General features: G+C 39.5%; 1 protein-coding gene across 1 annotated transcript in view; it reads left to right on the top strand.

Annotated features, from left to right (window-relative positions):
* Positions 1 to 1,882: 1,882 nt before the first annotated feature.
* The window catches only part of ibtk (inhibitor of Bruton agammaglobulinemia tyrosine kinase), a 32,112-nt gene continuing 10,822 nt past the window's right edge, over positions 1,883 to 23,172 (top strand). The window contains exons 1-20 of the mRNA XM_079692762.1: positions 1,883 to 2,047; positions 2,845 to 3,763; positions 3,961 to 4,057; positions 6,132 to 6,256; positions 8,796 to 8,906; positions 10,947 to 11,117; positions 12,659 to 12,776; positions 14,654 to 14,834; positions 16,285 to 16,408; positions 17,083 to 17,260; positions 17,467 to 17,620; positions 18,535 to 18,919; positions 19,708 to 19,964; positions 20,054 to 20,140; positions 20,242 to 20,324; positions 20,575 to 20,612; positions 21,618 to 21,714; positions 21,828 to 21,929; positions 22,958 to 23,075; positions 23,141 to 23,168. Coding sequence (XP_079548888.1) covers positions 3,440 to 3,763; positions 3,961 to 4,057; positions 6,132 to 6,256; positions 8,796 to 8,906; positions 10,947 to 11,117; positions 12,659 to 12,776; positions 14,654 to 14,834; positions 16,285 to 16,408; positions 17,083 to 17,260; positions 17,467 to 17,620; positions 18,535 to 18,919; positions 19,708 to 19,964; positions 20,054 to 20,140; positions 20,242 to 20,324; positions 20,575 to 20,612; positions 21,618 to 21,714; positions 21,828 to 21,929; positions 22,958 to 23,075; positions 23,141 to 23,168 — 2,778 coding nt within the window. The 5' untranslated portion in view covers positions 1,883 to 2,047; positions 2,845 to 3,439. The remainder of the gene's footprint in view (positions 2,048 to 2,844; positions 3,764 to 3,960; positions 4,058 to 6,131; positions 6,257 to 8,795; positions 8,907 to 10,946; positions 11,118 to 12,658; positions 12,777 to 14,653; positions 14,835 to 16,284; positions 16,409 to 17,082; positions 17,261 to 17,466; positions 17,621 to 18,534; positions 18,920 to 19,707; positions 19,965 to 20,053; positions 20,141 to 20,241; positions 20,325 to 20,574; positions 20,613 to 21,617; positions 21,715 to 21,827; positions 21,930 to 22,957; positions 23,076 to 23,140; positions 23,169 to 23,172) is intronic.

Genomic DNA, 23,172 nt, shown 5'->3' with positions numbered 1-23,172 from the left:
TGCCTATCATAAGATCTGATACGGGATCTAGTTGAACAAAACACTATGTGTAAAAAAATACACATAGCCAAAAAGAAACTCTTAGAGGAATCACATTTATCATCTGATCCTTTGCTAATGTCACATTGCTGGACCCATCATTTACTGCTGAAAGACAGAGTTCCTTTTGAGGATTATAGTCTACACACTATACCCAATACGTGACAGGGGGGGAAGGATTTCTAAAGATTTATCACATGTCAACTTTTATCTCCATATAACACAGAAACACAGACAGCAAGGTCAAAAATAACAGCAAAGGGAAAATAACTAAATTTGGATAAAGGTGCTTATTCTCATTTTCAGATTTCATATTTGTATTTTGTACTTTTACTGTGACATGCTCTGTTAGCAGCCTGGCTCTGTTGTGATTTGTAAACCGCTTAGAGATGTCCCGCCCCTTACCGTATACGTATAATGTGTTCGAGCGCTATAAAGCTATAGAGTGTTACATAGTGATGTCATTACAGAAGTACTCAAAATAACCCAACCATAATAGGGCCCCTTAAAGTAATTTTAACAACTTTCTCAAAGAGTCTAATGTGTTTTCTGCAAACAGCCATTTTAAATACTGCATTTTGGTACATAATCTTTTCGGGTTTCTTCCTGAAAATTGACCTAAATTATTTAAAGTCAGAATGAACATTTCTCCTGACTGTTGTATCATTGGATTACTACTTACGCAATAATGCAAAAGGAGAACAAATAATTAACTCAAATATTAATCGATTAATTGAAAAATCCTTTTTGTAAAGTTTGAATTGTATTTGTAGTAGTATAAAGTGACATCAGAACAAAATACAAAACAATGTTGTCATATGTGTAACTTTACTTTAGCACATTTACTTAAATATGATAAATGTAACATTTATTTTAGTAAACCTTGAAGTGTCCTTTATCTCTTTAGGTAATTACTTGAGTGGCAGTGACCTTGTAGTTGTCTGCTGGATAAGAACTGTGGCTGTGTTCATGCATGAATGGTGAGGGAGGACATGCTCATCAATATCTCATATTTGGAAGCCCCCCAGTGTAGATCCCAGTGTAACCCTAGCTTTACCCTCATTCGACCCCTTCCTATTCTGGGTGAATGAGACAATCATTAGAGTAATTCCAAGAAACTTGGATCAAGGCTGTAAGTGATACTCCACCTGAAGTCTTTCTGTTGGAACTTTGATGACTGACGTGATGCTCTTGCAGAGAATCTGCAAACGTTTTACTTCCACTTTAGCTCATGAAATAGGTTTTATGGGGAATATCAAGTTATCTTTTTCTCTATAAAAGGAACAAACAATTATTGTGTCTTTCTTGTGCTGACATTATTAAACAAATCTTACACTGGTTTGCAGCTAAGCAAGATTAATCAATTTTGCGAGAGACTGTTTATTAATAAATTAATTTAATTGTCAAATTGTAAATTAATCCTAAGAAGTGTTGTCTTCTTGTACCATTTAAGATTTAAGAAAAGGTATGGTATTTTAGATTAACATGTTTCGTTTCTAAGAATTGTATCACGTTCTTTTATTTGTAATTTCTTATATTTTGTATTGATTTCTCTTTTCAAACAATAAATGTAAAGTATGAAAAACTACAGCAACAAAATACAATTGAGGAAACCCACACACAAAAAATGAATAAATATGTACAAATAACATTTCAAATATGTTTTGTCATTTTTATTTTTATTATTAATCAATGTATATTACAAAAATACTAAATAAATATATCCCAGGACATCATGGCTACAGAAACAGCACACTGATCAGCTAATACCCTAAACATATCAACCAATAGAATACTGGGATGCACACTTCACGACCAATCAGAAGTCTCGACATTAAAGAAGGTTTTTACCTAACCTGCAGGGATTCAGGCTAGCAGTCAGTGCTGTCAGATATAGCATCAGTGAAAAAAACCCCGTTATCTTCTCCTATTCTTAGTAATGAAACAGTGGATGTACGTCGTTGATGCAACTTTCTCCATGTCCTCTTTTTTCCGTAACTAGCGGAAGGTAAGACATGATACGACATTAGTTTTCCATAGCAAAACAGCTCGCTGACGCTAGCTTTCGGTGATGTGTCAGTCAAGCTAGCTGCCAAGCTATAACCAGCTAGCGATAGCTAACAACACTTGACAAACCTAACTTTACCTATTTATAGATGCTTGTGCCCTTCTCAACTGTAGTAACTGGTCAGATATTGAAAGGCATTGCAACCTATTCTCTTTTAAGGTGACGCATAGAGTTATCCAGCTTGGGCACTAATACTTGGCTGAAGTATTTAGCTGTCCGTGCCATAGCCTGCTAGCAGTTAAGTAATTCAAGTGGGAAATATAAGTGTTTTATCTTATTCTAATAGAGAAAAGGCGTCACAGTTTCTTAAATAGCACAGTTGTGTTACGCAGAAACCATGGGGGTTGAATGGGGTGCAGCCGACATGGAAACAAACCAGCTATTGCTAACTCGAATAACGTAGCCTGTTACATAATACTGCTCTTTAGGCAACATCAGGAGCCCCCCTCTTATCAATGCTAGTGCACATTCTTCACAATTTGTTGTCTATTTCGTCCCAATCTTATGTGCACAGCATTGTCAAATAGCTATCTAGCAAAATATGTCAACTCAGCTGATCTGTGCTTTGGTATACTATTCTGTAGGCTAAACTAGCTTTGACCTTTGCACTCGCAGTTTTGGATCATCTATTGTTTGCGCCCTGCACCCAAAGCTGCGCTTATTTAGCAGTTTGCTTGTGTGCACAGTGTGAATGTATGCCATTGTTTCTCACTGATGGCTCATATTTTCTTCTTCAGGTGCACTCTACAATTATGGAGTTTTGAAAAGGAAAGTGAGAGTTTTGGGGGGAAAGGAGGCCTTTCCCCTCAAGTTTGATGGACTGCTGTAAGAGAAGGTCAGAGGGTTGTTGAAATTATTGCCTTTTGTAAATTATTAAGTATCTTTAGAGGAAAAAACTATTTTTGCAAACATTGAAATGTACATTTTTGTATAAAAAGCACAAGAGTTTTTGTATTTATTGAATTCTCGATGCCATTGAATGCAGGAAGCACCTTAGTTTGTGTTCAACTCTTGGTTGAGATGGTCGACTGAAACAAGTCACAAGGGGGCTCTGGGGATCGCTAGGGTGCGGTGGAACCCCAACACAGGCACAATTCTAGCACTCCAAACCATTTCCACCTTTTGTTGACACGTATTTTTTTCTTATATATATTTTTTTCTTCTTGGAGAGCAGCTATAGTTCACTTTTTTAGTGACAGTGTTTTTTTATTTGTTACATCGCATGGTCTTGTTTTTAAAGTTGTTTTGCAATTGTGGGTGGTGGGCTGTCAAGGGGACTTTGTTAGACAGGAGAGAGTAGGGTTCACGGTGAGGATTTTGGTGGCGGTCATCATGAGTATGGCAGTGCAGGACTGCACCCCCAAATGCCGCTCACAGCAGCATGCGGAAGAGGTGGTAGCGGCTCTGACCGGCGGCTCTGAGGGGCAGCTGAGGGCGTTCTTGAGCTCACATTGCTACAATGCAGCCACCTTGCGGGATGCCTTTGGTCGTACAGCCCTGCACCTTGCATCCTCCCTGGGAAAGAAGATCCTGCTGGAGTGGCTGCTGGTGAGCAAGAGTGCTGACCCGATGGCGAAGGATAAGGAGTCTGGCTGGACAGCTGTGCATCGCAGCGCCTTCTACGGACATATCCACTGTCTCATATCTTTGGTCAAGGTATTTTATTAACGTGGATCACCCAAAAAATGGGCTCTCAACTGTGCAAGGTGCTCCAATTTAAGTAGTCCCATGTAGTAAACATTTATGTAATTCAACAATATGGGAAAGATGGAATGAAATAAGATTATTCCTTGCTCATTTTTAAGATTTTCGACTTAATTTCAATGATCTTCTTTTTCTTTGCATTGCTCCAGCATGGAGGACTTTTATCCACACAGGACAAGGAGGGCCTCTCTGTTCTGGACCTTACAATGAAGGACCGTCCAGCACATGTAGTGTTCAAAAACACCGGTAAGAAAAGCTGATGACTTATTTTTTCTTTCTGTGACCAATTATTTTGCCTTTTCCCCTTTTTGAATTGCAAGTTACTGAAATATTGCATAACATATCAACAAGAAATCGGATAACATAAGGTTATCCGATTTCTATTATACATTTAAGCAATAGCTCACGAAATAATGATGTTCAAAATAAAATAGTCCCTCCTTTGCCTTCTGCAGAAAACATAGTGCAAGGTGGTTGCTATGCAACAACACTAACAGCAAGCGAACATATTAGACAGAGAGCGTTGATCCATTATTTGGCTGTTTATTTACATGAATGTGTATGTTGCTGTTTATTCTGCAGCCACTGAAAACCTGTCCAGCATCAGTAGCATGGCTTACTTGTATAGATTGAGGTTGTTCGAGGCTGTTGCTTGGCGTGGCGAGAATATTGCTCCACTTTCTCCGGTCCCCGAGATTGGGCTTCCAGTAGCTCTGGAGAGAGCTTTCGCACCTGTGGCCACTAACGGTCATAATTTCTCTGCTTTGTTTCAAGACCCGCATCAGAAAGCTTTTGAATGGTGCTACTTTTCCAGTTGGTCTACCTGCTCTTCACGTAGCTCTGCATGTCGTAGTTTAGGTGCTTTTTTTTCTGGAGATAGGAACTGCTCAATCCACTCCTACATACTATAGTAAGACCCCCTGGGAGGTCGAAGTTAATCTTAAATGTTTCCATTTTATGCTTTGTAAGTTTGTTTCGTAACGGAAGAAATTTAAATATATTTATAAAACTGACAAGTCAAATCAAGCAATCTGATTGGTCGATAGCGTTTTTGCGGACCTCTTTGATTACAGATTTGAAAACATCGTTGCTTGCTTTAAAAGTAGCACATTTCATTATGTTAAACCTTCAAAAGTATCTAGATATCCCTGCCCTAATGCCAAAGGAACTGCACACTCAATATGTGTTGCCGTTTGATGTCTGTCTGGACCGCTGCGTCAAAAAGGAGGGCTTCTGCCCAGCTTCTGCCCCGTTACTTCTCCGCTGCTTTCTTGCTCCAGTATGAAAAGCAAACTGCAGGCAGTTTGCTTTTCAGCCCAACGGTATACTGTTTTTCTCAGATGCGGAGGGATACTGACTTGTTGTGAAAAGTAACTTACAATTCTACCCGTGGTATACGCTCAGTATATCACGGCTAAGAACCAATCAGATTGCTTGATTTGACTTGTCCGTTTTATAATTGCATATAATAAAAATTCACATAGTAACACGGAATGAAAATTGAATAATATATATTGAGTGAATTAAAATAATAATAAAGTGTACCCAGGTGAAGATACAAACGTTGGTGTGCTGAGCCCTAAAGCCACATCCGATAAAATCTATCACATTTGTATTCATATTTTTTCCAACCTCAATACAAACCTATAATCCTCATTATACTTTTTTCTCCTGCCCTCCAATTTGTATATTTTAAGGTCACAGGGATAGTACATTAAAGGGTATAAGAAAGTTGCTGACTCAAGTTGAAAAATAATATCTGGCACAACTTTTTCTATATCCAACGTGCATGAAGTGTGAAGAAATGGAAATTACATTGTTTCAGTTGTTGAATACAGAACTCATTGGTTGTGAACCCAACACATTTGGGCTTGTGGTTGTTATCGTAGACATTTACAGTCACTGTTAAAAATCCTGTTTAATTGTGTGTCTCACACTTGTACAATGCAAGGGATTTGATTCTCCCTCTGCTACATCACAAGTCTTTCTAGCTGCTATGATTTGGGTTTTTTCCGTTTATAGAAAAGGATGAAGTACCCACTCCACTAAGGATTAACTGGACATCTTTCTATTTCATCAATTTTATTGTATTTTGTGTTATTAATGCCTTCTATTTTATATTAACTTTTTTAATTCCTACTTAAATGCCATATGTGTATTTCTTTCTTTTGTATGATATAAAGAGCACTTTTAGTTCACTTGTTGTCAACAAAATAGCCATATTTTTTTATGGCAGAAAAAACCACTGGTTTAACCAAGATGCATGTAGAGGCAGTGTTGTGGCTGAGCCTGTAATTGTGTCTTTTCTTCCTAATTACAGATCCAACTGAGGTGTACACATGGGGAAACAATACTAACTTCAGTCTGGGCCATGGTAATCAGGAGAGCCGGCAGCACCCTGAGCTGGTGGATGTGTTTGCCCGGACTGGGGTTTACATCAAGCAGGTAGGCCTAACAACACACTGTTGTTGTCCTCCCTCTCAGGGGGTAAGAGAGTGTTTTCCTAGAGCCAAGGGCTTCCCTACCCAGAGAACCCCACTCCCTTTGTGTCACATCAGTAATAGCCTCATGCTTTAACTCTGAGCCAACATGTGTTGCATAAAAAAAAAGGGCCAACTCACATGGGTGCTCGAGATAAGGCACGCCACCTGGGTGAACCAGCAAAACACTCACTCCCCAGAGTCCTGTATTACACAACCTTCTTTTCAGGGTTAATCCGTATTTGTAACATAGATGTAGAAATATTGGTTACTTTCTTGGGATTGTTATATGGAAAATAACAATATCTGATTGGAGGGTGGCTGTGAGTTAATGTTGTTGTCTACCAATCAGATGGTCCGTGGTTGGATTTTTAGCCACTGCAGTCAACAATTAGACGTGTCCTCGGGCAAGATACTTAACCCAAACTGCTCCCGAAGGCATATTTAAGTGTCTGTGTGAGTGTGTGTGAATGTTAGATCCCATTTACACGGGAACGCAAATGCAAACGAATACTATTTCAAAAAAGTCTTCTGTTCACACGAGACCGCCCGAAAGCGCTGGAGACGCTGTAGTACAAATGCCGGGCCTGTAAGTGGCGCAGTACTTCCACCACAAAATACACCAAAAGCAGTGAAGAAGACCCCCGAGCATGGTTGCCCTTCTCTTTATTCTCCGCGGTGGATTTAGCAACATGTAGTTCTCCATGTCCACTTGTTGCTGATGGTTGTGGTAGAGGAGCTAAAGAGTTTGCACTAACATTTGTAGCATGGTCAGTAGCTAATGACCATGCTACAGCAGTGAGCAGCAGAGGTGGGGAGAGGTGGGGCTATGGCTTCATCGTTATCAGGAAATGATTGTATAGGACGTACACACAGAGCCGTTTGGCCCCGCAGAGCATTCCGTCCACAGATCTATCCACCTTGGGACCCGTTATCGTTTTAGGGGTCCGTTTCCGCGTTTCCGTTGCGGCCTCGTGTGAACGAACTGGCTATACGAAAGAGAAAAAAAAGATCTTTTCCATTAATTTTGACAATGAAAATTTTTTGCGTTGGAATATGGAATAAACAGACACAATAGTTCAATGCTAGGGCTGCCTCGACAAACCCGAACATAAAGCCTGTTTGGCTAAGGAGTTCAACTGGAAAAAGAGAGCTGGATGCAAACTTTGTGTGAAGGTAGCAATTGGAATTTATATGCAACGTCAGAAACTCTGTAGTATCATCAGCACCTAGATTCACGTTGGCCAGTCAAACTAAATTACTTTTTTTTTCCTGAGTCAAACAAAGTTCATATCTGGTGTGTCTCATGTGTAGTCTTCATTTGTGACTTTGTCGAGCTAGGCTGTGCCAGCATGGCTACGATTACATGCATTTTGTATGCTCTTAGTGTGATTAATAAAGCTAATGGCACCAATGTGACTCCCACCAGTAGTGTGCACAAACACCAGCTGCTCGTTAATGTCGATTAAGTAACAACTGTGTTAGATATGTTGTCATTTTAATCTATTCTTAGAGATTTTTTTTTGCATACATTTTGTGTATTAGTTAAGAAAAGATTAAAGATTAAGCTTTGGTTCATGTCATTGTATTATTGGTATTTACAGAAGAAACCCCATGTTTGAGTTTTTTTTATGTCATTCAAGACTTCTCCTGCAGTGTAATTTCATAAAGCCTAGTAGGGGACAGATGGATCCGATTTCATGACCACACAATGACCCAGTGGCTCTGCGTGTAGTCTTTGTCTCCATATCCCAACCCAGCAGGTGCCAGAGGTTAAATATTAATTCCACAATGACATGTTTTTAATTAAATGAACTACACCGTAGTGTGTGTGAGTGTCCACATCAATGTCATACTTTGGGAAACATCCCTGCGCCCTATTGAAAGCTTGAGGGGTAGCAATGTATTAATAATGATGTTTGCTTTTCCACTTGGCCTTTATTGGCATAGGGTTTTACTATCGCTACAAGAAGGCTTGGCCAAAGGACATGGAAAGAGATGCATCGCAGCCTCTGCTCACTATCAGGTCAACACTATGAAGACAAGATCCTTAAACCGCACAAACTTCAAACTCTTTTTTTTTTTAACCCTTAGAATAGGTGATTTATTGGTATTAAATACAAAAGAGTGGTGCAGGAATGAGTCCTGAAACTCTGGTTTAGTTAGCATTTGACCACTTTCGGTTTCCTTCAGGTTCAGGTTATTTATTTGTTCCCGTAAATATATTTGATTTGCAGTTTAAATACAAGGTATCCGTTGTGAAATGAAAATAACACTGAAAACAGACACATCTTTTAATTGAACAAAGTACCCAATACTCGATCCCATTAACAATCAAACAAATAATAGTCGTTGCTTCCCTTGTCTAAAATGTAACAGTTTTTGAACGTTTTTTAGTTAACGCAAGCTTACATTTTTTGTTCTATGAAATAAAATATGTAAGGAAACACCCCACTGGGAAAAATGACATGTTTGCTGATGTTACCCTCCTCTCCTCCCTGCAGGTGGTCCTTTGTAAGTTCCACTCAGTGTTCCTGTCTCAGAAAGGTCAGGTGTTCACCTGTGGCCACGGGCTGGGAGGACGACTTGGACATGGAGATGAACAGACTTATCTGGTGAGGCCTGTTGCAGCAAGGCTTTATGCGGGTATAGCAAGATCTGTCATGTATTTTAGCATACTGTTAATTAGTCCATATTTAAAAAATATAATATTTAACCTCAACAAATGACATCTCTGAACATTTCTTTTTTCATTACCGCTTTACCCTGTTTTCTGTCTCTTGGATTCTCTTCATTCATTGTGACCAAATGTAGCTTTATATTTATTATCAAGCTTGTTCTCATATTTCTAATATTTAGGCCACCCCATTTAAAGGTCCCATGACATGGCCATTTCTACTGATCATAATTCCATTGTTGAGGTCTACTAGAATAGATTTAAATTGTTCAATGTTCCAAAATCACATTGGTTTCTCATACAGCATCTCTGTATAGTATGTGCATTCACTCTCTGTCCTAAACGGCTTGCCCCCCCCCCCTATGAGCCCACTGTGCTCTTATGAGTCAACCACCGTTACAGCGCAACATCAGTGATTATGCATTACAATGGCGTTTGTTAGCAACCAGAAAATGACACCAGTAATGACTAACAGATGAGAATGCTGCGTGGGGTCTGGGTGCCGTGTTGGCGGGACGTTGCGGGGCTCGCTGCTCCGCCCTTTGAGGCTCGAGGAGTGGACAGTGAGAGCTGGATTACTGGTGTTGTTTCCTGGTTGCTGCGTGGGGTCTGCGAGACAGCGAGACACTGCGGAGCTCAGCCTGAACACACACACACACACACACACACACACACACACACACACACACACACACACACACACACACACACACACACACACACACACACACACACACACACACACACACACACACACACACACACACACACACACACACACACACACACACGTGTGTTGATCCTTTGAGCCGCGGCTGAGAAGAGATAAGGGTGAGTGTGTGTGTGTATTACGTCACTATGACCGTTAGTCACTATGACCAGGAAGAAAAAAATGGAAAAAGATAAATCTCCAAAGAGGCGTTCTGGGGCAGCACAGACAGGTCTTTTCTGTGTTAGAGTTTTACTCGCTACAGGCTTTACTTTGAGGGTTTCTGACCCTGCAGACCGTTTACATGCATACAAACCTTCATAACACAGAAGGGGACAGGTAATAACCGGAAAAGCATGACATGGGACCTTTAAGATGCAGGGGGTTGAACATTTGAATTATACTTTCTTAATATAATGCTGTTCAGTACAACACCATGACTAACAAGGACCTCAATAAGTAGTTGAGTGTGGAACAGCTAAAAAAGATTTTGATATTTTATAGGTGTACCAAATAAAATGGTCTTAGTCTTGCAAAGGGAACAATGATTAAGTGAAATTCATATTTACTCTTAGAACTTACATGATATTTTTCAGGCATGGCATGCAGGGGTGGCTGGGATTTATGTGAAAATCTCTTAATCTGTTAAGGTGGAGCACATGTGGTAATTTGTGAAAAGTGAACTACTGTGCCCATGTTAATGTAGGAGCATATCACCTGGTGTAAAGGGGAGCTCACTGATGTCTTCTTATAGTTTCAATAACAATGGAGCTGCACTATGGTAGAAAGGATTTTTAAAAAAAAGTTCATTTAATCGTTTATTTGGCAGGGACAATGCACAATAATGAACACTTAAAACATTCCAACGTGTCAAGCGTAACAGTGCCAGATTTAGCTTTGAGCTAATTTCCATCCGCAGTCCCTCACATAAAACATTTAATAAACCAGGCTTTTATACAAAGGCAATTCTTGGTTACTTTGTAACAGTAAGAAAAATACAGATGTGTCACACAACAGAGCTCCTGCTGTCAGGGTGCCGTTGGAGTGTTAGAATGAGCCGCAAATTGTTATAAATAAGGCAATGTTATACACAGGGAATGTCCTTGCGGCTAAAAGGTCATGCATGTGATAATTCAAGTAAATGTAGAGGAAACGCCGCGTTCCTCAATTATTCAACGCAAATGGAGCATAGAACATGGGCTGTTTTACATTTCTGTACACTTTTTTTCTTATATTTCTCATTATATTCTCCTTGTATCCTTTCCACAGATTCCTCGCATGGTGGAGGGTCTGATGTCCCACCACTGCTCCCAGGTGGCGGCAGCTAAAGACCACACAGTGGTTCTGACAGAGGAAGGCTACGTTTACACGTTTGGCCTCAACTCCTTCCACCAGCTGGGTCTGGCTCCCCCTCCTGCCTCAGCTCATGTCCCCAAACAGGTGAGAGGTTAAGGGTAACGGGGAGGGTAAGGAAGGGTGCGGAGGGAATTTTGCCGTGCATGTCACATGCATTGTCTGTGATTGATGTATGAGAACTTCTTCAATATGCTCTTTGTTTTATATTATGCCGGTTTCTTTTTGAAACGGTAAGGCCAAAACACAATGGCTTATCAATAATATTATGATAATTTTTAGGCTATGCCACAGTACACAACATACCTATTGAAAATGATCTCGATCTCTTATACCTATTTCCTCCTTTTTCAATCTAAATGTGGGGAACCACAGCTCGTTTGTGACATGTTAAGGCCCGGACACACAAAGCCGATTTCGGCCGTCGTTAGATGTCTGGCCACAACTGTCGCCCTACTCAGATTGGTGTGTCATACACCTTCCGCTCCCGATTGAACATGTTGAATCGGGAGCGGAGGCTGTCAGCAAAATAAATCACTCTGATTGGCTGTTCAGCTTCCGCCTCTTGCTATTTGCTTCCACAAGCAACAGTCCAAGGGCTGATACTGCCAGTACCGCACTAAACATGTTTTCGATTATAAGTTGCTATGTGAAACAGTCTGTGATGGACGAGAGTGAAAATGGAACGCACATGCTATTTGTTGTTTTTTATATATCACGCAGTCTATTTTCCGGTTGCCTCTTTTGAATGACGAATACACAGCCACCTGCTGGTAAGGAGAGTTATTGCCACTCACGAATGCGTAGTGTGTACGTGCTACTTGGCCGTCGGCTGAAGTCTTTGCGGTGTGTTCCAGTGCAACGTGTTCTTTGGTGGCAGTTTGGTGTGTCCGTACCCTTAGAGGGCTTTCACTTTGAGATTCCATATGAGAATGTCCTGATATTGTATAAGTGATTAGTTTGTCTGCTGTCATCCATTAGTCAAATTGATGTGTGAAAACGGGATGTTTTCTAATCACACTGGGAAATGGTGTTCTTTCATTTTGATCTTTTGAAATTGAGTCTTTGTTTTTCTTAAGTTTGACCAATTATTAGCAAAGAAGTAATCCAAATTATCTATAAAATACAGTTTGCAGGATTGTGTCTTTTAAGTTATTTAATTGTTTTATTTTTGTATATTTTGTTTATTTATTATAAATTATTTTAATTATTAAAATGTGAAATAGTAATCACTTTCACTCGAGTCACTTTTATTTTTAAGTCAGTTCTTACCCTCTCTTTTACCGTAAAGCTTACTATAGACACAAACTGCAAAACAACTAATTTTCATGTCTTTTTCCAAGATGAGGTTAGCATCTTCCATTACCATTACTGGTACCATGATTAAACTCTTTGGTGCTTCACTTATTTTGCTCACTTCAATCTCTCTGTTCCCAGCTTCCCTCAAGTTATTATAACACAGATTGAGACGTGGAAATGTGGAATAACTTGCACTGAGTATTTACGATAAATCACCCGCCTTTGAACTAGCACGTGATAGTTATCTTGCACTTTATGTGTAAAAGACTCCTAAAGTGTGTATACTCCAGTTTAAATGTGCCTGTGATATGCTATGTATGTACATGTAGGTGTTCTCCAAGACGCTGAGAGGCAGGACCGTGATTGGAGTCGCAGCAGGAAGGTTCCACACAGTGCTGTGGACCAGGGAGGCTGTCTACACAATGGGACTCAATGGAGGCCAGCTGGGTAAGTCTCAACAGTGAAATGTCAGCAAATCCAGTGTTTGCAGAGAAAATGGCACTGCCTGTCAGAAACTGAATGTGACTGAAAAGGAACATTGTGCAGATAAAGGCGAGACCAACACCCTCTGGCAGACTAAAGTCTAACATTGCTAGAGCAAAAAAAGATAATATCTTTAATTATACAAGCATGTCTAAAGCAGTGTTACCATTAGCCAGAATTTATCAGACTTTGACCAGAAAAGGCACATTTTAAATCATATTTCCTGGTAAAAATGTTTTCTGTAAGCACAAGGTGTTTTATAAATACTTTGAATAGAAGAGTCGGCACCAGCCGCTCTCATCAATGCCACAGCCTGCAAAGAGACCCCCTCGCTGTGAGAACAGCGCTCATAATGTGGCCCGAGCGCACCGGAACGGCGCTCCAGGACTTTATATTCTGAGTGTGGGGGAAACTTCTGTGTAGCAATGCAGGAGGAGTCACCGACTCAAAAGGAGACACGGGGAGAGCTGGAGCTTTGATGGCAAACACTGATGGGTTATTTGGGAGCTCCGGCCGGAGGATTCACAAAACAAGTCAAGAGTCAGAGGTCTGACTGCACGGTGGAGTTGCCACGTCAATTCTGAAGAGCCTCTCTCGATAGACCTTTTAACTAGTTCCGAGAGAGTAATCAACATATTTGGGGAGATAGACTAAACAGCTGGGAACACGGAATCACTTGCGTCTGACGCCTATGGCCTCGAAGATTTCACACCTTGGAGTCCACAAACCCCAAGAAGGAAGTGTTCCAGTGTACCCACAACAATAAACCATTTGTGACCGAGAGTTGCCCGGTCACAAACTGGTAACAACAACATATGGCTGAAGCAGCCCCTTCCTTAAGCCAGGGGTTCCCAAAGTGGGGGTCACAACCCCCCGGGGGGTCGCAAGACCACGAGTGGGGGTCGCGAGATAATTAAAAAAAAAAAAAAAAAAATTATAAAAAGAAATTGATTAATTGTTTTTATAATTTTACGTTTGCATTGACAATACACTAGCGCAGTGCTTCTCAAACTTTTTCGTTTTTTTTTCCTGAAATTAATTCACAAGCACCCCCCCCCCCCCCGGGTCGCCAGTCTCTGGCACTGTTATTTTGGGGGTCGCGGGCTGAAAAGTTTGGGAACCCCTGCCTTAAGGGAGATAACAGACGTTAGGGTTGGTCCTAAACGTCAAAAGGCAAAAGGTGGATATCTAGGAGAATGATTCCCTAACACTGAGGAAAATAATATTTGCAGTTAGCTTTAGGGGATGTACACATACCGCCTTTTAGTAGTTCAACTTTTCTACTCCAACATTTACTTTATTCTGCGCAGAGACAGAACACACATCTCCACAACATTATGAACTTTGAAACGTCTCTTGTAGGCTACACGGTCATATAGTTAACTAATGCAACAGCGTCAGTATTACAGAAAAGTTGGAAAGCAGCTTTGATCCGCCCTGATGATCGGACGTTTACTTACTCTTCTGTTGTGCTGATTCTGGCTGGAGAGAGTTTATTTACAGCGGTTGCATGAATTTCAAAACAAACCACAACCATACGCTAGCACAACAGACAGCGCTCCGGTTCTGCAGGCTTGAATTTCTCAGTAATCATTTCAATAAAATATGCTGTATAGGTACATGCCTTGATGATGTAATTCTTTATAAAGCCTACATAAGTAACAAATATAACAAATATAATAAAAAACTGTAATTTTCCCATTTGTCCGGTAAAGTGGCCTGCGAACAAACGCTTGTCTTTAGTTCAGTGAAAAGCCCTGTTTGAACACACACGCAAACCATATACATGTGGGCACCAAGAAATGGTAAAGTATATATATTTTTTGTATGTTGATCTCCAGGTTACTTGCTGGATCCTAACGGAGAGAAGTGTGTGACAGCCCCCCGGCAGGTATCAGCTCTGCATCACAAGGATGTCACCATAGCGATGGCAGCAGCCAGTGATGGAGCAACAGTAGTTGTGACTGAGAAGGGCGATGTCTACCTGTTGGCTGACTACCAGTGCAAGAAAATGGCTTCCAGGTATTCATTAAACAACCCTTCATTACACTGAGACTCAAGTCGCCTTGAAGATTGCATTTGCTTTAAAGGTTTTTAAATATTTTACAAATTGAATCCAAGCAAAAGATCGTAAAAACTGATCCAAATTAAACAAAATAAACATACTTCATTGATGTTCAGTATTTATTCCTTATTTACAAAATAGTGCATATTATGTGTCCCTTGTTGTCAGCTCTCTTTATTTTTCCATGCTCAAAGATCTGTTTGATATGTGCAGCCTTTGCAAGCCACCAGAGGAACTGTCCTTTTCTGCATCACCCCCATTATTCTAATCAGACCTCATTTGAATGGCAGCAGATGCTAAACTGGAAACTGTTATGTTATCTTTAACGTTGATTTGCATAGCGTTTGTTTGAGTGCATACAGGTCTGTTAAAGAATGATGACACAACATTGAATTGACCTAAAGGCAGATGTTTAGGGAATCAGCCCTTATAATCAAATAGGCATCTTTCAAATAGAAAAGTAGATCTTGGTCCACAGAAAGACAAATCATATGAGGAAAAAGAGGAAAGAAAGAAAGAAAGTAAGTAAAGAAATGAAAGTGAGAGTCCTAGCTTTCTAATGATATCAGGATTGTTGTTGTACTCCAAATATTAAGCACAAATATGTCACATTATATAATGACAGTCATTGAGTCATCATTTTGTGTGTGTGTGTGTGTGTGTGTGTGTGTGTGTGTGTGTGTGTGTGTGTGTGTGTGTGTGTGTGTGTGTGTGTGTGTGTGTGTGTGTGTGTGTGTGTGTGTGTGTGTGTGTGTGTGTGTGTGTGTGTGTGTGTGTGTGTGTGTGTGTGTGTGTGTGTGTGTGTGTGTGTGTGTGTGTGTGTGTGTGTGTGTGTGTGTGTGTGTGTGTGTGTGTGTGTGTGTGTGTGTGTGTGTGTGTGTGTGTGTGTGTGTGTGTGGTTTGTTTCGTTTCCCGGGGAAAACACTCGAGAAACACCGGCTGTTGTTATGCCTGCTGTGACGTTAAATTACTCCGTTCTCCGCTTGTAATTATGCCGTTACAAGCTTCAAAGTTGTATTTATCATCTGAATTTGCCCAAACAAGTTTAATATTCTGAAAGCCAAGACTTTGTTTAATTGAAATCAGATGAACAAACTGTAACAGACCCTGCCGTGTTATCTATTTGAGAGCTGTCATCAGCTTTACAAGCTTCAAAAATGTATTTAGCGTGTGATTTTGGAAATAAAAGTTTCATATTCCGAAAGCCAAGACTTTGTTTATTTAAAATCAAACAAAACACCGAACCCCGAAAAACTATTTTTTTATGCAAATCCACGTTTATTTTTTAAATGAGCCGTTGCGACTTCCGACTGATTTCGATAGAGCGGGTCACATATACTATATTAAACATATGCTTCAAATGTGACACTTCTTTTTCTAATCATTGATTTCGGTGTGTCTCTTCAGGCAGCTGAACATCAGGAAGGTTCTGGTCAGCGGCGGCAGTCTGGACCACCGTGTGGTTCCTCAGATCCTGAACGAGGGGGGGGGGGAGAAGGTGGTCATCTTGGCTTTAGATGAAGCTGGAAGGGTAAGAGCATTCAAATAGTAAAGGAGTGTGATTCATTTACGTATCTAGACTGAGAGGGAACAGAGCTCGTCTTTGACATTTTAGAGGGCTTTCATTTTGAAATTCTACAACAGAAAATCCTGCTATTTTCTGAGTGACATTTTGAGTTTGTCTGCTAACACCCTCACTTAATATTGGTGTGGGGCAACAGAAGCATTCTCAATGAAACTGTGAGATGGTGACAGATTATTCTTTTGAAATGTAGTTTTAATAATAATATTAACTACAAATTAAAAAGAGATATATATTTTTCTAAATACAGTTTGCAGGCAGTAGTTATAAAACATTTTATTTATTTCATTATTAATTCAAAACAAATATTTGTCTGTATTTCATTTATTATTATTGACATCTTTTTTAATTTAATGTAAAAAATGCCTATTACATAACTTGAAGGTCTCTTTTATAATGGGAAAATAAATCTCGCTTCTCCCATGTGCTAACATTTAGAAACTGCAGCACGATGTATAACATTGTTATTTTTACCTTCCCCTGTTATCTAACCTATGGTGCATCATAGACAGTTATACAATCTCAAAGCAGCCTGGCCCATACAGGGTTCTATAGATTTAAATTGTGACTAAGACTTGTCTGTGTACCTTTCTTAAATTCTTCCTATTCCCTTTCCCTCCCAGGTGTTCTGCTGGCGGTCGTCGGGCAGCTCGGTGAGACAGTGCCGGTGGGCGTACGGGCGTCAGGTATTCATGTCGGACATTTCTCTCAGCAAGAACGGCATGATGTTTGTGACTCAGGAGGGGGAGGGCTTCAGTGGCGTGTGGGCTGGAGAATATAAAAAGTACGAGGAGAAAAAAGGTGAGGAATTTAGGAACAAAGTACGTTATATCATAAAGTTGGACAAAGTTTTGCAAATGTCAGTTTTAAATAGATAACAGTTTTTTCATTAGATGTGTATAGACTCCTTTTTAAAAAAGGGAATAGTTATAGGTCATCGTAAAACAAAAATTAGTTTAAAGTATTTTTGATTTAAAAATGTTATTTGTCATTTCTTGTGATCTCAGAGGGCAGTGTGGAGGTCTGTGGCCACTCTGATGCCGGGACATGGTTCGAAAGAATCCGCCTGGAGAAGCTCCCGTACGTCCACAGAGCTGTCAGCATCACCATGGACTCTAAGGGCCGCAACTTTGGAATGCTCCAGTCAGACCCCAAAACAAGGTGGGATGTCCCTTGAATACTAATGTTGTCCTCATGTTCTGTCTGTAGATGTCTGTAGAAAAATGTAAAAAATACACTTTGGGGCCAGTTTTCCACTCCAACAAAATCTTAAATGCATTTTGTGTAAACATGGTGTTCTAACTCTATTAACTAATTAAAAAAGAAAGAAAGATTGAAGTTATGAAATCTATAAAGTGGCTAAAAGTGGATAGGTCATTCATGGAAAATGTGCTTTTTCTTCCTCCTCTTTTGAACTTGTTGATTATTAAATAATTATTGATGATTATCTTTTAGCATCCTTATGTGCAACATGAAAAATGCTTTTTATTTTCCACAATGAGGGAAAAACCTTTTTAGGTTTAAACGGTAATAATAATAGTAAATGGCCAAAGAGCATTTGGAAATAACTAATAATAATAATAATAATTACTAATAGATGCAAAACATGTTTTTTAAAGCATTGTCTTCCCACAGACTCAGTAATGACTTACCACTCATTAAATGTAATGTTGCTAAATTTAGCCAGTTAGACATAATGCAAAAAAGGGTCTATAAATGTTATTTAGTCGATGCTAATTGTATTTATTTTTTGATATTTTCCATGCTTAAAGCACACACTGCTTTGGAACCAGTACAACAGCATGCCACTAAATTATTTATTATACTTTCTCTTAATGACTGTTCTCTTAACAAAGTATTGCTTGAATATCTTTAAGCATTTGCTGCCTGATTTTATTATTTTAATCTTGTTTTTGAAAAGTTCTGTGCTCTTTTTACATTTATTCCTCTTATTTAAATAGGCAAGATATTACAATTATCACTGAAAAAGTGTACCCTTTGTGATTTTGATGTAGATTTCTATCTTCCAAATAGTTATCTTCTAAGTGTTTGCTGTTCACTGTCTTTTTATCCAGCTTGTACGAGATTCCCAGCGTGTCCCCGTCCTCCTTCTCCCAACACTTCCGGAGCCTCCTTGATGAGGCAGACGAAATGGACAGCATCCACGATGTGACGCTTCAGGCCGGTGACCGCACCTTCGCCGCCCACAAGTACATCCTGTCCATGAGGTCCGAGTTCTTCCGGAAGCTGTTCATATCCGAGCATTGCGATGAAGATAATGTGCTTGACGGAGAAGTGAGGAAGAGCGAAGATGCTGTCGGCTGCGATTTAATCATTTTGGAGAAGATCCCAGCGGACATGTTGGAGTACGTCCTGCACTTCATCTACATGGACTCCTGTGAGCTGCTGGTGCACGGGGCCCGGCCGAGGGTCTCAGGGGTCCTGATGGGACAACACCAAGTGAGAAAAAGAGAAAGAATACCTCTACATATGTGAATTGTTTAGATAGTAAGATTATTCTTTTTTTTAAATGAGGGAGGGTGCCGAGTAAGTGAGGAGAATGTAAGTTATCTTCCTGATGTTACTCAATTTTACTTGTGGGGGTAAGTTACTCATTAAAAACATTTACTCAAGAATGCCTTTTTGAAAAGAATATTTTAATCTAATTCTGATTTATGCTTTTTTTCATGATTATTTTATAACTTCTAATACAAATAAAATTTGACTTTTTACCCTACTAAATACATTTGACAGCTTAATAACTAGATGCCTTGCAGATTAACAATTACAAAACCAAAATGATTAATGAATAAGTGACGATTTGATCAAATTCAAAGTGATTTTTGTTCAAATAATAAAAGAATGTACAAACTCAGCAGCATATGTATTTATTTATAAAAAATAAATACATAAAACTAGCTTTGCATTTACCAGCTGTACCATTTAAAGCAATAAACTCATTAAGCATCAATAATCATCATCCTATAATATATATTACTATGCAATAAAATGCTTTTGTTTCTCAAAAATATATTGTTTTTAAAATCAACAAAATGGTTTATTATCATATTTAATTAACAGAAAATTGTTTTTACAAACTTACTTTATTTTTGGTTTTATATCATGTCACCTTTTCACTACTTGAGTTTGTTGTGTATTACTTGAATCTGTAAATAACATTTGCATTAGCCTTAAATAACTGAGCCTCTGACTCAGCTGTGTTTTTTTCTCGCTGACGGTCTGCTCAGGACTCGGAGCAGGAGAGGCTTATCAGCAGCCTGCAGGACCTGGGCCTGAGAGGTCGCGCTGCTCTCGACGTGTACCACTCCCTCCCCCCCACAACCAATGGAGACGGAGACAAGGCCAAGAGCAAGTCGGCCAAGCCTGGCAAGAAGGGGAAAGGAGGCAAAGGAGACAAGGCCGGAGCCAACGAGGGAGGGGCCAACCCGGTGAAAACCTTACAGGCTGTTGCAAAAAAGCTTGGCCTGGGTAGCCTTTCTGCACGGTGAGAGACCCAACATGCACTAACCCTAAGGCTAAATCACATGTGCTGTCATTGTCCATTCATAATAATAACTCTTTATTCCTCGACAGACTGGATGGAGTTAAGTACGAAAATGGAAAGATCAATATTACAAAGAAGAAAACCACCAACAAACCTAAATTCTACCAGAAAAAGTGGTATGCATTTATATCTAACGGTTGAGCTATATAGATCAGATTGTATTGAATTTTACATGAAATGTAGATTTTCTGATATCTGTATTTCTGTGTCTGCACAGCTCCTATCTCTGTGATGTCACTCTGAAATCTGAAGATGGTAAAGAGTTTCCGTGCCACAAAAGTGTCCTCTGTGCAAGACTAGGTAAGGTCAACCATCAGAAAAAGGATCACAATGCACAGACGTTTTTATTCATTCGTTTTGATAAGGATCGCACAGTTGTTGTTTTTCACAAATGGGTATGTAATACATAAGCACGAGTCCTAAATTGGAGCCTCTTAAATAAGAGCATCCTTTGTGTTAGAATGACGATAACTTTTTATGGCTGTAATTATGAGTTGCCTTAAGTGAGTGGCACATTTTCTTTTAACTTTTGTGTCCATCTTTTCTGCAGAATACTTCAACAGTATGCTGGGAAACCCCTGGATTGAGGTATGCCATACTTGTAGTTCATACTGCCTCATTCATTAACAAGTGGTCTTAATGCTTACAATGCACTTTCATAAGACATACTGGTACCGGTAATAATAGGGCAGTGTAGAAGTGGATTGAATCTGCTTAACTGGTAGCAAAGAAGTCAGATTGTATAGAAGTCTATACGAAAGTGTCCCCACTTCTCCCTTTATTTATTTTCTTAGTTTCTTAATTAATGTATGTACAGGCCTGAACAATATATGTTTACCATTACCATCACAATGTGCCCGTGCACAGCAGTGACATTGCAGTCAATTAAGGCACATTTATTCAGACGTGATGCTTCAAGTTTTAGCTGCTTGTCATTTTTCATGACTTACCTGCACGAGACGTCTGTCTGATTACATAATTCAGATCTTAGATACACAGAATGTGTTGATAGTGAGTAATATGCCAGCTCTGCTTGCATAGCCAACCACCAATCACAATCAACCACAGCAGGCTGATTTTTTTTTTTTTTTAAAAGAAACCCAACATCAATTTTATGGAAATATTTTAGCTACAGAAAAAATGATGCAGCACTGTATTTCTTCATAATGCAATACCGTATATTCCCAAAGGAAACAATATTTAAAGTGATAGTTTTATTAGAAGTCATGCAGCCGTAGTCTCATCACTTGTTTTAAGTCGTATAAAATACAGAAGGATTTGAAAACGTTGGTCACTTTTTATAGATAATTAGTCGGTAAAGCAATGAACGCTTTAGGATGTGGCTACTTATGATTGACTGATCATAACCAATGTGAGGTGTGGATGTTGAAAGTGTTTTTCAGCGTATAACTTTAATCATTTCTCAGCTATTTTAGAGTTTACAAAAGTGAATTTAAGCATGCCCTATTATAGTTAGCTTAACCTTCTTATGCCACTTCTGCTTCCTTAAAAAACACACTTGGCAATGGCCAAATTGCTAAACAAACCAATGAATTTCTATGATGATAGTAATGATGTTCTGCCCTCCCTCAGGCCACCTCCTGCACAGCACTGGAGTTGACTACCAGCTCTGAGATTCTGCAGGTCATTCTGGAGTATATCTACACAGACGAGTCTCCCACCATTAAAGGTAGCTTTACCATCATTTATTGTGACGGCACATTTAGAATGTTAATGATGTTATTTTGCTATATTTTTGCAGTAAAGACGCTCATATTAACAGGACCTCTCTTTGTTTGACAGAGGGTTTGAATGTAGAGTTTGTCTGCAGTGTGCTGGTTGTGGCCGACCAGCTGCTCATCACACGGCTGAAGGAGATGTGCGAGGTCGCCATCACAGAGAACTGTGAGTCGGTTTGTCTTTTCTTCTAGCGTCATTGCCCTTGCCTCTAGCTTTTTCCAGCTTGTTGAAATAATTCAGTTTTAATGTCCTGTGAAATTAAAACGTGATGGATGTTAAGCTCAGAAGCAACAATTAGTTAAACATAGTTTCATCATCATGTATTCTTGGGGTTATTTCCTGACTGCTGACGCTTTTTTTGATCTTATTCATTTCTGGAGATATTTGATCACATGTTCTCTTAAATGTCAACAATTTTGTGTTGGGCTCACAATAAGTTGTATATGTTGTGAAAGCAGCACAGTCTTACAAATGGATGTTACGCAAACATTAAGGTCAGCAACTAACAATCATTCTATTACAGAATAATTTGCAGTGTTTTGCTAGATTAATCAATTAATTGCTTGGTCAATAAAATGTTAGAAAAAAGTGTTAAAAGTTCATCCCAGTTAATCAAAGTGAAATGTCTATCAGTTTTGTGAGTTTAAAAGCCAACAATGTACTTTAATATTATAAAAACAGGGAAAATAGGATAGCCAAAAATATAAGAGGCTGAATGGCATTTTCTCAATTTTGAGTGAAAAATGACTTTAAAGATTTATTGTTTGTCAAAATGGTTGCTAATCATTTGTCTTGATCAAAGGGTCCTATTTAGTGTCCCTCCTGTGACATGCTTATATGCTTTAATGTTCAAAAAGCTCTTTATTTTTCTCGTACTGCCTCTGCTGCAAGCACCTCTTTTCGCCCTCTGTCTGAAACCAGAGCCCAGTCTACTCTGATTGGTTAGCTGGCCGGCTCTGTTGTGATTGGTCAACTGTTTAAAGATGTCCGACCCTTGATCATATCACGTACAATGTGTGAGGGCTAGCAAATAGAAGCTCGGGTAGGAAAACCCCCAAAAGCATAATAGGGCCTCTTATCTATATCTACTTATAGAAAAGTTGTAGTGGCAGCTTTTGAAAACATCACCAGACACATTTTTTGAAATGATTTCCTATGAATCGGATTGATGCTCTTTGCTTTTCTCTTCTTAGTGACTCTGAAGAATGGTGCGGAGCTGCTGGAGTTTGCCACCATGTACAACGCAGAGCAGCTCAAACTCTCCTGTCTTCAGTTCATTGTGCTCAACATGGCTGCCCTGCTGGAGTCACGGTGAGAATCACAAGAGAGAGCCTCAATTAGACTTTCTGTAAAGTTGTGGATATGCTGATTTACAGCAGAACAAATACTCTCCCCCAGCGGAGAGCTA

The sequence above is a fragment of the Notothenia rossii genome (assembly GCF_949606895.1).
Source record: "Notothenia rossii genome assembly, chromosome: 7".
NCBI lineage: Eukaryota > Metazoa > Chordata > Actinopteri > Perciformes > Nototheniidae > Notothenia > Notothenia rossii.
This window is presented reverse-complemented; position numbering and strand designations above follow the sequence as displayed.